At 50.5% G+C, this 13,661-nt stretch overlaps 1 protein-coding gene and 1 long non-coding RNA gene across 2 annotated transcripts; one reads left to right on the top strand and one right to left on the bottom strand.

Annotated features, from left to right (window-relative positions):
* Positions 1-5,077: 5,077 nt before the first annotated feature.
* On the bottom strand, positions 5,078-10,068 carry NKX1-1 (NK1 homeobox 1; the record flags this gene model as incomplete). The annotated part of the gene is made up of 2 exons (XM_082758797.1): positions 5,078-6,425; positions 9,594-10,068. The coding sequence occupies 2 exons, from the start codon at positions 10,066-10,068 to the stop codon at positions 5,593-5,595; spliced, it is 1,308 nt and encodes a 435-aa protein (XP_082614923.1). The 3' UTR covers positions 5,078-5,592.
* Positions 5,893-7,846, top strand: LOC309877467. The gene is made up of 3 exons (XR_014317364.1): positions 5,893-6,018; positions 6,945-7,276; positions 7,570-7,846. It is a non-coding gene; the product is annotated as an uncharacterized lncRNA (long non-coding RNA).
* Positions 10,069-13,661: the final 3,593 nt, after the last annotated feature.

Below are 13,661 nucleotides of genomic sequence, written 5' to 3'. Positions count from 1 at the left end.
AGCTAAGAGCTCCAAGACTTTAAATCAAGACTAGCATGGACCTTCCCTGTCCAGTAGCACTGGTGATCCTTTCAGCTAGGATTGACACTAGAGACCCTAAAACTTAGCATATCCCCTAGAAAATGCACACTGGTGAGACCTGGGTCTGTCTAACAAATGGACAAATTGTGACCTGTGGGGCAATGTTATCGGACAATTATTGCCCTTCAAGCTGCCAGAGATGGATGCTGCTTCTGAAGAATAAGGAGAGAAACCTATTAATTGCTCAGGTTTCTGGTTGATGCTTTCCCTCCTCTCCCTCTACTTCAGAACTGATCAAGCAGAGAGAGAAATGAAATCACGCCCTTGTAGAACTTTTCCTAGCAGCTCGGCTGTTGCTGATCATGGTACTTCAATGCCTGGCCCTATGCAAGCCAGATGCTGTGCACAGCTTCTGAACATAGATTCCTCTGAGGCTGGTGGACCTAAAATGACAGCACTGATATGGGAAAGCCACATTTTGTATCTCATCCTTGCAGCTTTCCATGAGCAGTGGCTGAAATGGAGGAGCTTTCAGATCCATTGCCTTCTGTACTTGCTAGTACAGGGCCTAAATGTAGAACCAGTTTAGGAGAAGGTGCTGGGGGCAGGTCCCTGGTGTGCTGAGTGAAGTGCTCATACATTTCTGTGGTAGTTTCAGGAGTTGTCTCTGTCAAGGGGTTAAGGCAAAAGCTTATTAAAATTGTTTAAATGTGGTGCTAATTAGTTTAGCTGTAATGGACAGCACTAGGGGTCCGGTTACTTTGCAAGAGATTGCTGGATAGCCATTTCTGCCAACAGTCCAATTTGCATAATGACAAGGTGCTGGCATTGCATCCACCATTAATTTGCTATATTTATGTCATTATGGGGCTGCTCTGATCCTCACAGTCTGTAAAAGGTAAATGGAAATGTAATATAGGATTCTGCTTGCTTGGAAACTGCTTTTGGCTATCTTTGATTTTTTTTGTAATCGTATTTTTGTTTAAGTCCCAAAGACTTTTCTTAATTGCAAATCTCAAATGTTTAGCAGTTCATGATGCAGCTTGCTGTCTGTCAACACAACCAGCTGAAACAACCCTACAAACAGCCCACCAAAATGCTCTCTTCCTGTATTTCTCTTTCCCTTATGCAGTCTTCTGGGATCCAAAGCAGAAGAAATAAAGCTATGGTACAGATGGAAGGATGGGAAAATGTCCCTTTATGCTCAGCTGTGTAGATTTCTGATGCTCTGATATCCTCCTGCATTGTTTTGAAGCTTGTTCTATATGAATTCACATCTCTGCCAGAAGGTATCGGACAACTAGAAAGAGCTCATCCTGCCAGGGTTATTTGCACTGTGACAGCTGTCATTCTGTCCCCCTGAGATGTCTGCGTAGTGTGACCGTGTGTTGCGAAACAGGGTGGTCAGAAACAAACAAAAACTTACAGAAGTTCACCAGATAGAGAAGAATGTAGTTTATGTGAACCCACTTTGTGAGACAAACTGATTACAATCCCATTTGTTTACTTACCTGTCCCCTTCATTTTCAGTGTCCACTCTGATCTGTGCCTTGGTTTAAATCCCAAAGTCTGGCACATCTTCATTTTTTATCACAATATGATTAAAAAAAAAAAAAAATCTTCTTTTACTTGTTCTGTGAGGCTCTATAACAGCCACACTTTCTTGCTTACTCTGTGAAGCAGAACCTCAACACCAGAACTGTCCAGACATTGTAAAATGACATTCCTATGACCATTTCAATTAAATACATCTATGTTTGAGCAACATTCCTTTATATCTGTAACACATGAGTTCATAGATAAGTATATTTGCCAATAGGGCAGACACGGTGTATTTTCAGGAAATGGTTTAGGTTCTTAAAGACAAAACTTTATTTTTAATGTTTTGCTTATGTAGTATAAGAATAGAAATGTGAAATATGACTGAATTCAGCCCAAAACAAAAAGTCTACAATATGTATGAAAACAAAAACAAATAAACCAAAAACAAAAATTCACCTAAAACCATAACTCTCTACAACCACCTGAAGATCCTGCCCAACCTGCAATTAACACCAAAACAGTTTTTGGGGGGTGGAATATAGAGTGCTGTTTTCCAATGATTTGGAATAATATGGACTAGTATGGAATAATATGGACTGTTCTGTGTAAGCAATGAGACAAAATATTTTAAAGTAGTTTCAAATATCTCCAAATCAATTGGAACATATCTGCCTGCATTTATGTGATTTTTCTGTTCCTTTAATGGTAAGAAGATTTACTGCCATTTATTCAGTAAGCATAAACTACTGAAATTTGTTGTTCAGTATAAGTTAAAATATTCAGAACAAAGTAAAATGGAACCATTTTCCTTCTTTTTCTATCTAATTCTATCATAAACACAGTGGATAATGGTAAGATTAAATGAGTGTCTGAATCATTTCTCACTACACAGGCTTGCACCCTTGGATTTAACATTGACTTTGTGAGAATTAGTTCAAAAATGTGCTGATGATCCCAAGTCTTCTTTGGTAGAGGCCAAAGGCGTCAACTGAAAACATTGAATCAAACTCTGAGTGTGTTACCTGGTGTATCTCAGAAGAGTTTGTCCTCTAGCAAATGCTCTGTCAAATGCCCTGTGAATCCTCTAAGTTTTATGAATGAATAATAAAGTCATTAAAAAACAAAAAGCAAAAACAAACAAACAAAAAAAAACTCACAGAATGAACAACAGCAACCACCTTCTGCTTGTGCCCTGGAGAAATAATCATCTTGCTTTCAGTTAGTAGATTGTACTCATGCTGTACTAGGGTCTCTGCTAGGGGTTGGCATGGTTTGGGGCCTTTTATGACTATTTCAGGGGATTCCTGTGGTGTGATAACCTCATATTGCTGAATCAAGCCCACAGCTTATTCCATTCTTTTAGAGAGCCAGAGGCAGGGACATAGGGTGATGGAGTTAGGACATTCAGGCAGGTGGGAGCACCTTTAGTGCACTGGCTGCTGTACATTCAGACCAGGGATATTTTGGAATAACAGCCCGGTGGTGATACCATCAGGCGTCTCACTGACAAGCATACAGCCTGGTTACAGGGCAGTAGTCCAGGGAGCACCGTCTGAGAGCTCGCTCTTTGGTGCTGCTCATACTCACGCTAAATGCCCTCTGCATGTGGGCAACATGCTGCGACTTGAGACCAAGCCCACGGCATGCTCAGCACTGCTGCACAGTCCGAGTGCAGGGGAAGACGTGCTGCAGCCAAGGCTCTGCAGTTCTCCTATTGACTTCTGCAAGCAGAGGATCAGCTGGACGAGACATTCAAGCAAGAATTATCAATAACTTCCTAACCTACGCTGAGAAAGATGTCTGTGAGTTTGTTTTCAGCACTGCTGTAAAATATGAGAAGCCTTGTTAAATCGAGTTTAATGACTAGGAATCTCAGGCTGCCTTCTTCATCCAACAGCTGTGAGCTGTAACACTCACACGAACAGGTTTCGCTGGCAGGACGCTAACTGACTTGAGCAGGAAAATCATCTGCTGAACTCTCTGAGCATCCCCCTGTTGGAGCTGGAATATTTTCTGCTGGGAGTTCGCTGTGTGTAGACAGGCTTTGATACGAAGCTGGGTCATGCCCCAAATGAGCTAAGAGCAGGAATGCTCATAGTGTTTGCTCAAACCTGGGCAGCAACAGGGTAGTTTTACAGCACAGAAGAGCATCCTAAGCATCCGTTTCCCTGTTCAGATTGTTTTCCCTACAGGTAAAAGCCACGGAGAGCCGTGCTCCAAGCAGCACTCGTAGCATTCCCCCTGAAAATTCACTTCAGATCTGTTAAAGTAAAGGCAAACGAGTCTGCTGGGAGCCATCTGGCATTTGCACGGTCCTAAAGGAGGGGAGATGGAAGGGAGCGGGGATACCCACAGCCTGCCGGGGCCTCCGGGCAGAGAGGCGTTCAGCTGCTCCGTCCCCGTGCCCGCTAAAATGACTCGAGGAAACGCTGGTTTCGTGAAATCACCCCGGGAAAGCGACGTTTCTGGGCTGAAAAACAAAAGAAACGGGAAAGAAACAAAGCAGAGATGGGAACAGGGAGCTTCTCCTCGGCGGGAGCTGGGGGGTCCGCCGGGCTGGGGGCTGCTGGTGTGCAAAGCAGTTAGCCTTTTGTTTGCGTTGCAATTAAGGAAAAAATAAAATAAGGATTGTGGAAGGTTGTGAAAGCAGTTTCCAAATAATCAGCGGAAGTGCCGTGGAAAGATTGCTTTATTTTTAAAGCGCTGGGAACTGAAGGGAAGAACTGCTTTGTTAAATGTGCATAAATCCAAAATACCAGACTCGCCGTCTGCGGAAATAAAGTTTATCTACAAGAAAAAAAAAAAAAAAATCTTAATATTGCGCTAAGATCGGCAAAAGCAGTTAAGAAAATGCAATCACGGGAACTAAGCAGGGACATGCCCTCTCCCCTAGAAGAACAAAGTTTATTTCTGTGTCAGAAACACACGGCGTGCTTCCAGAGTAAACGAAAAGAAAAACAAAAGCCTAACGCGGTACCTCGCTCCAGATGCCCCTGTGCCAGGCGTTTTCCAGAGGGAACTTTTCCGACAAATTCCCGAAAATCAGCGAGACAGCACCACGGAGAGTCGCGGTTTCCTTCAAGTTTATTGATTGCGTTAAAGTGTTTTGTTTTTTTGTTTTTTTTTTTAGCAAAGTGCTTTCTGTATCATCTTTCGAGCGTTACTCCCGCACCTTATACATTAATTATAAAGTTAAAACTTTTGTAACAACCAGAAATATACAGAAATGCGGGACGTGAGGGGGTAAAAAAAGCCCACCCCGAGGGGACCGAGGGGGCCGGCGGCCGCCCCCTCTCCCTCCCCGGGGGCGGCTGCGCTTGAGGGCAAAAATATTAATAAATAAAAAATAAATCGTTAAATCAGGCAAGGAAACGGCGCATTGTTGTCTCAACAATGCCGAGGGACAAGACTATAGTTCTCTGTTTTACCCTGAGAGTCAAATGGGTACGTAAGCTTTTTAAAGTCCTTTTTTTTTTTTTTTTTTTTTTTTTAAGAGTGGCCAGACCGGGGGAAAATAAAAATGATTAAAAAAAAAAAAAAAAAAAGACAAAAACAAAAACACACAGCAACGGGGGACATCGTGGGTGGGGGAAATATATATATATATATATATGTACAAGTAACGATGATTTACATCTACCGCTATGTACAGGGGGGGAGGGAGGCTTTCTCTCCCCCTCACCCCAAAGCCCAGTATAAAAACGGGTCGTAGAAACGGTTGTGGGCGACGAAGCCGCCCGGAGGGGCTGGGAGCTCGTCGGTTGGAGACCGTTGGTGACCGTTGGCGACCGTTGTTGACCGTTGGTGGCCGCTGACCGTTGATCATCCCCTCACGCTCGCTCCGTCCCGTCACGGCGGCCCCGTCGCGTCATGGCGGCCCCGTCCCCTCACAGCCGCTCCCCTCACGGCGGCCCCGTCCCCTCACGGCCAGCCCCGTCCCATCCTCGGAGCTTCCCCCTCACACCCCACAACCCCTCCCCGGACCCACCCTGCCGCCTGAGGCGGGTTTCTGTGGGGACTGCGGCGGGCTTATAGGTGCGGGGTGTAGAAAGCCGGGGCGCCATAAGTCTGCGAGCCCAGCACGAAGGGCGAGAGGACGGCGGGGCTGGGCAAGAAGGGCAGCTGGGCGGCGCACACCAGCCCCCCGGCGGGATGCCCGGCGTAGCTGCCGGGCCCGTGCATGGAGAGCGGGTTGCCCATGGGCGGCGAGTGGCTGAGGGGGCTGAGGCCGCCCCCTAAACCGCCGCCCCCCGCTCCTCCGCCCGCCCCGCCGCCGCCGGTGGGCGCGCTGGTGTCGGCGCCGGGGTTCTGCTTCTTCCACTTGGTGCGGCGGTTCTGGAACCAGATCTTCACCTGCGTCTCGGTGAGGCTGAGGGAGAGCGCCAGGTTGAGGCGCTCGCACACCGACAGGTACCGCGTGGACTTGAACTTGTTCTCCAGCGCCACCAGCTGCTCGTAGGTGAAAGCTGTCCGAGCCCGCCGGGGCTTCCCCGACTTGGAGTCCGAGCCCGTGCGCTTCCTCTTGGGCTTTGCCTGCTGCTGGCTCTGCTGCCCCCCGCCGGGCGCTGCCGAGGGAGGAGGCTGCTGGGGTTGAGGAGGGGGCTGCGGGGTGGCCTCGGCGTGCTGCTGCTGCTGCTGCTGCTGGTGATGGTGGTGGTGGTGGTGACCCGGCTCGGGCTCGCCGGGAGCCGCCGAGGCGCTGCCGCCCGTGGCGGTGCTGGTGGTGGTGGTGCTGGTGCTGCTCTCCTCGCCGCACAGCTCCTCGTCGTCCTGCAGCTCGCTGTCGGGGCTGCGGCTCGGCCGGCTGCTGCTGCTGCAGTCCAGGTCGCACTCCTCGGCCTTGTAGAGCTCGCCGTCCTCCTCTGCAAACAAGGGACGAGGCAGGGTTAGGTCTCTGCAGCCCACCAGCACGGCCCCCGGCTCCCCCTGGGCACCTCACCCTACACCAGGGGTAAAGGGACAAGGCTCGGAGCTCCCTCAGCTCATGAGCTGGCCCCAAAAGGTGGCCCCACAAAACACACACACCCCATCCGACCTCCCCATGCAGAAAGAACCGGGGAGGGGGAGACAACACACGACCTGCCCGGAGCCTCCCGGTCACTGCCGGTTTGGCAGCGGGCCCCGGAGGTGGCACATCGCTTTTTTTTTTTTTTTTTTTTAACGCTTTTAGCTACAAAAATATCCGCCTCGACGGCTTTTTTGGCTTCGGCGTTTTTAACCCTTTCTCCCCCTGGCTTGACCTCTCCCGACTTCGCGAGGTGGAAGTGCTAAAGTGGAGTAAATGCTCGTATTGATTAGCGGAGCAGATGCAAACTTAATTAAACTCATTTCGCGCGATGTAGAAACTAGTTAACGGGCATTTAATTTATTTGGGTTTATAGGACGCTCCAATTAACGGGTCTCCATCGGAGAACAAGGTAATTATCCGATATTTAAGCCTGTTGGACTTTCTCCTGACGGTTCTGTCGTGTTGAAGCCGGCAAGAACCCAGCGTCGGCGAGAAAAGCGGCTCCTCTGGACCTCGGGGGGAACCGGCAGGCAAAGAAATGCTCTCCTCATCCAGCCCCCGAAGTGCCGGCCGGGGTCGGAGGCACCTCGGGCAGAGGACCATCACCTCGGCCCTTTTGGTCCGTCTGGCTCAGGCACTCTCCAACTTCTCTCTGCTCACAGCCGCAGCTCCGGAAGCCCCCCAAGCTCGTTTTGGTTGCCCGAGGTACGCGCAGAGGAAGCGACCCGCTCGTCTGTCGCCCTCATCCCGTGTGCGCTTCTGTTGGTTTTAATCCCCCCCAAACCATCGCACCTCAAACTTGGTCCGCATCCTAACGCCGGACAGCCTCTAGATAAGATTAGGGGTGTTTATAAAAAGTGTGTTTTGTTGGAGGAACTGGTTTGGGCTAACAGCAGATACAGCTGGCTCACTAGGAGAAAAAGAGGCAGAGAAGTTTATCATAATCCTCTTCACCCCAAAATATCCCTTAATGACGCGAGTTTATCCCATCTTTCCAGCTTGCTGTTCAAATCGGCAAACAAAACCCGCACAACCACCACCGCACGGACCCAGGAATGGGATCAGCTTTTCCCCGATCCCAGACACCGCGTGAAAACGAGCATCCCCAACCTGTAGCACTTGCTATAAATTGTTGTGCACAATTTTTTGCAACAGCAACATATAAAAAGTGCGTGCATATGACTCTGCGGGACCCGGGATGAGCGAAGCGCCAGCGCCCTAGCAAACAGGGAACGTGCGGGTGATGTTAAAACAGTTTAATTTTTTGAGTTCAAAATTTTCCCCACAATAAACCGCAGGAAATCCTAGACGTGGCTTAATTTAAGAGCTTACTAAAATTTTCTTGAAACAGAAAAATGTAGCGCAAATACATTTGCTGATGGGGATTGACGCTGAAGGTGCGATTTTGTATATGGAAAATGTTAAATACCAATTAAATACGGAGTTTTAACTTATTGTTATCACTTAGTTTTACGAGCGACCTGTGACTATCTCTGATTTCGCTCTCCTTTTGCCAGAAATCCTTCCCATTTCGGGGTGTTGGCACTTTGCCGGCCGGAGCTACTTTTCGAAACACTTCTAAATTAAAGCACCGATTGAACTAGCGTTAATTACGATGGGGGCATTAAGTTTCGTGATTTTCGGGCAGTCACAGGTCTCTTCGGGACTGCTGCCGCTTTACATGAAATTAAATGTCAGGGCTGAAGGGCCGAAGCATGCGAAGCGCCTGGGAAAGTTGTCAGTGCGCGGAGCGCTGCTTGCTGATGGCTCCAAATATATTTGGGTGTAGAGAAGCGATAGAGTTGCATTTCTCTCCTTGTCTGGAGATAAAAGTGCAAGATTAGCGATAGGCTGACCTCGTCAGTCTTTCTGATCGCACAGATCTATTTAGTATGACAGAAGCCGGATGGGTTTAGACGAATAATTACCCCAGGTAGAGACCACTTTTAAAAATCTTTCTTGAATTCTATTAACGCTCCGCTCCTGCTTTTGCTTTAGAAATTTAAAACTTCTACATTTCACGAGGCTCGGGCTGGAGGAGATTTCAGCCCTTTTTTTTCTTGCTTGATTTTAAATGAAAGAGTTACGCTTTTTCGGGATCGGAGAGCGCGGAGTCCTCCCTCTCCCGCCCCAGAGACAGAGAAATTATTTTCCCCCTTGCGAGAAGTTTATCTTCGGCCCCTCGCCAGCCCCTTCTCCCTCTCGGGGCACGGAGCAGCCCCAGCTATTTCTCCTGGGGGCTGGCTTTTCCCGGGAGGGCTCCGCTGTCCCCAGAGTCGCGGTGTTTAGAGGTGAGAAAGTTGGGATATTTTGGACCCAAGAAAGAAAAAAGCAATCTCGAGCTTGGGTCGAATGCAATTCCCGATCAATAGCGAGCCCTAATAAGTGTAATAGGTTTTAATCGAGTAATTATCCGAATTTTGACCCTATAATTTAGATGTTAGGGAAGAGTTTGCAAGGTGCTTGAAAGAGATATGCACAATTCGATAATAGGATATCGATCCAGGCAGTCCTACATGCCACTCTGGGGCGATTTCCCCCATTATCCAGCCTCTTTACGCTGCTAAGCACATTTTACCTTAAATGTAATCGAAGGAATTTAATTGTTTTTCCAGAGATAACCAGCATTTTGTCACAATTAGTCTGATTTGTCCTAAAAAAGCCAAGGGGAGAGAGAAAATTGAATCTGTCGCCCAGAGCAACGCGCGGAGGAGGGGGGAAGGAGGAAGGGGAGAGCGGCTTTGAAGGCTGCGAAGAACATAGAGAAAAGTCATAAATGCCTTGGGAGGGGCTCAGGGGGGCTGTGGGAGCAGGGTGCAGGAGGGTTTGGGACCGCAAGAGTGGGATGCGGTCCCTTGTCCCATCCCCGGGCCCTGGCCCGGTTCCCCCGGGGCCGGTCCGGCTGCTCCTACGGCCCCACTGTGTCCCTCCCCGAGCTCCCAAGGAGGAAAAGGGGTCCCTAAAAGCATGCCAGCCCCTTCTCCCACGTTCCGAGGGGCTCGGGGTACCCCCAGCTACTTACTGATGAGCTCGGCGGACTTCTTGCACGCGTCGAAATCTTCGGCGAGAGCTTTTTGCTCGGCCAGCTCCGTCCCTGAGTCCTCGGGCTTATCCTCCGCCCCCAGCGGGAACTGGGCTCCCCCCGATTTGTACAAGCCCCCGCACTGCCTCCTCTTGCTGTTGAATTTGTTAGGGTCCAGGATGTCGAGCACGGAGAAAGAGGTGGTTCTGTGCACGGCGGGCAGGGCGCCCGCTGCCCCCTCTTGTCCGGGGGTGTTGCTCTGCCCGTCCCCTTGCCTGTCCCTATTTCCAGGGCAGGAGTAGAGGGGCAGCTCGCCGCCGGCCGACAGCCGCTGCTCCCCGTGGCTCTCCATGCCTTCCCCGGGCAAGCCGCAGGGCTCCCCGCCGATGCCAAGTGAGGCTGCGGGGGCTGTCACTGCCGCGGCTGCCGCTGCCGGGATGGAGATGTCACCCACCTTGTCTCTGCTCACGTTCATGACTCTTTGCAGAGCCCCTCTCGGTTGCAACTTCTCCCCCCCACCCTCCCCCCTTCCCCTCCTCTATTTTTTTTTTTTTCCTCCCCCCCCCACCTCCTCCTCCTCCTCCTTCCTCCGGCGAAGTTGAGCTGGAAACTCCTCCCCGGCCCCGCTCCGGCAGCTCCCCGGGGCTGCTCCGAGGCCAGCCGGGGAGGCCGGGACTCACAAGGTGATGCTGGGCTCCGAGCCTCCGCTCTGCTGCTCCTTCTTCCTTCTCATCATCCTCACCGGGCTGCCCAGGCACTCCAGCCCCCCCCCCTTCTCTCCTTCCCTCCCTCCTCCTCCTCCTCCTGCACACACACGGAGGCAAGGCTGGCTCTTATTTATGCATTCATATTTAGCACCGGCTCGTAATTGGCTACAAATTAATCCCTCGCCCGTAATAGTCTGCAATCTTCATCGCTGGGAGAGAGAGAGAGGCACGGTGAAAGTGTGCGCCGGGGGGGAGGAAGGGGGGCAGAGGGAGAGAGCGAATGAAGGATGGTGCTGGCCGTGATATACTTCGCTGTCAGCTCTGTTTCAGCACACCTCCACTCATCTGGAAAGCATCTAAATAGCCTTATTTGGCGAAGTGGGAGGAGATGACGCTTTCTTTTAAATAATTGCGGGATCAATATCAAGAAGATATTATAGGGGCGAAATGAGAACTTGAGGGCTTCCATCCCTGGCAGGGAAGTTAGGTGATCAAAGGGGATTGTGTGTGCGTGGGGGGCGGGGGGGTCCGAGGTGTCAGCCCCCAGCACCTGTTTCCCTTCCCTGCTGCTTTTATTAAATTAGAACAAAAGGAGAAAATTATGGTTTAGTGGCTGGAGCAGGGCTCGTGTTCGCGGACACGCACCCTCACACGCTCTCCTCCCTCTCTCTCTCCTTTAGCTAATTAATTAAAATTAAACATCAAATGTAAGTGTCAGGAAACCGCGGGGAGAAAATTAATACGTTAAAACGGCGCAAGGCAAAGCAAGGCGATCGATAAATTCCGAGTAACCGGGAGAAAAGGTGTGCTCCCTCCCTGCAGGAGGAGAGCCACAGCCAGAGCTAAGTTCCACTTCCAGAAAACAAAAAGAAAATCCCTCTCTTATTAAAAGAGAGTTTAATTACGGAAAATTAAGCAATGGGAATACGAATTAGCTGCGAATTGCAAAAGGCGAATTTCTTCTCCTACCTAATTTCCTTCCCCTGCGTGTTGTAGCCGGGTGTGCTTCGATCATATCAATTTCATTCTTGTTTTGGACGCTCCACTCGCTACTCAGTGTGAATTAGCTGCCAGGAAAAAAAAAAAAAAAAAAAAAAAAAAGGAAAAAAAAAAGGGGGGGGGGGTGTTAAGGAAAATAGAGAAAGCATAAAAGGAAAATTAGATTTTTTTTTGTCTTTGAGGCTGGTGACACATACAAGGACAGGTCCTTTGCAATTACCGCGGGCAATGATCCTTTAGAAAGCAGAAATTAAAAGTTGGGAGAAATAATGGGTAAAACAATCAGCTTGTAATTTTGGTAGGGCTTGGACATGATTAGTCCATCAGCGGGCTGGGCCCAGGGGAGTCCCGCTGAGCGGGAGCCCACAACAGCCCCCGCTCATATATTATACAGCAGCCCTTAGATTTTAATCAGACACCACAACAGTGTCCTTTCCCTTTTATGACTTTATTATGCTTTATCTTTAAATTATAAATCACCTCCTGGCTTGAAATGGTATGTATAATCTCTGATCATGTGTAGGTAATTACCTCTCCCCCTTTTCCTGACCTTACCGGCGGGGCTGCCGCGAACATCCAGCCAGAGCCAAGTTTTAATCTGCGTGTCCACACGTCTGCCGGTTTGTTTGTGGGCTCCTTTGGTGGTTTGTTTGTTTGCAGCTCCTCTTTCTCTCTCTCCTCCTCCGGCCGCGTCTCCCACCGGCTCTTTTGTTTCGGATAATTTTTCCTCCCAGTGCTTCTGCCCGCAGATCTGGGATATTATTTAAGAAAAGGAGACGGTGGGTTAGGTAGATGCCAAGGGCTTGTCTTCATCAGATATGCTGCCGAAGTCACCTGCATTTGTACTTTTTTTTAAAAAAAAATATTATTATTACTATTTTGGAGGGTGGGGGGCAGTGGGGATATTTCTTATCTCTGGGGTCGGCAGACCTCAGCAGATTTTTATCTTAATTGCGATTAAACCTTCCCTCCCGGTGGCCCGGGCAGGGACAATCCCCACGGGGACGGAATCCCGGGTGGGTAAATGAACCCAAATTTCCGCATCGCCCTCGGTGCTTGCAGGAGAAGAAGCCACAGCCGCGGGGGGCCACCCCACACCCTGCACCCCCTTCCCGATGTGCCCCCCTTGGGGGAACAAACCCCACAAATGAAGGACCCCTTCCCGACGGCGCCCCGGCCCGCCCGGCGCTTTTGTTTGGTGGCGGCTTAAATCGAGTGTTATAAAGATGTTCTATTGCTCCTAATCACAATTGATTGTCAATTAGAGGCTCATTTGTGCAATCTCCATCCATCTGCCATCTCTGGTTATCTGTTCACCAGAAAGTTAGCGCTGATTCCGGGGCCCTAGATGAGTTGTGACATGCAATATCTCTCCCGTGCTCGGCCCGGGTGAGCGGTCCCGGCTCTCTCCGAGGGAAGGCAGCTCTTTCTTTCCATCTCTTGCCGGAAAAACGAGCAACAGCCTCCCTTTGGAGGAAGCAGGGAGGCCATCCAGAGGTGGGGACCCCCAAATTTTGACCCCGGACCCTCGCGCACTTCGAGGCAAGGCTCCCACGGAGCCGTTCCCTTCTCCGAAATAAATCACAGAAAGTCGCCGAACGCCCTGGCGGCTTGACAAGCCTCCCTCCCCGCCTCAGCGATGGTTATCTCTGTACTTAGGCTGAATTATACCTGCGGGGAGGTGATATTTCCACGGCCCCGAGGCACCGCTGGCCGGAGCAGCTCCTCCGCCCTGCAGAGGCCACGGACTCCCCCGCGGAGGCCGCCTCCGAGGCCTCCTTTTTGCGGGGAGGACCCGCAGAGGGCTCTCCCCCGCTAGCCCCGCAAGGGAGGATGCTGAGCACCTCGGCCCCGGCTCCAGAGGAGCCCAGCACCCTGCCGGGACCGAGCTGCCCCGGCTCTTCCCGCTGCTCCCCAGCCCCTGGCAGCCTCCAGAGCCGAGGCCTCCGGCTCACGGCGCTCCGGGATGCCGGGGCTCGGAGCCGAGCTCGGTTTTTCTCCTCGGGCTTCATCAGTTAGCGCCGAATTTCAAATCAGATTTCGGCAAACTCCAGAGCAAGCGATCCTTTTTCTTTTCCTTTTTTTTTTTTTTTTTTTTTTCTTTATTTATTTTCTTCCTTGATTTTTTTTTTTATTTGCTCGCCATCCCTCCCTCCCCGTCTCCCTCCCTCCGCGTCCCTGGGGAGCGTGGAACTCACTCCGGGTAATTACGGGCATTTATCGCCGCCGTGCACCAATTTAGCAGCCGGGAAGGTCACTCCGGTGGCTGCACCGAGCCTCCGAGGTCCCGGCAGGTCCTGCAGGCTGCTCTTCTCCCCCCTTTTATTCCCAAATGCGGCCGGGCTCCAAAACCCATCCTGTC

Source organism: Aythya marila, assembly GCF_965140915.1.
Source record: "Aythya marila genome assembly, chromosome: 4".
NCBI lineage: Eukaryota > Metazoa > Chordata > Aves > Anseriformes > Anatidae > Aythya > Aythya marila.
Note: the sequence above shows the minus strand (reverse complement) of the source record. Positions and strands in the feature narration are given on the sequence as shown.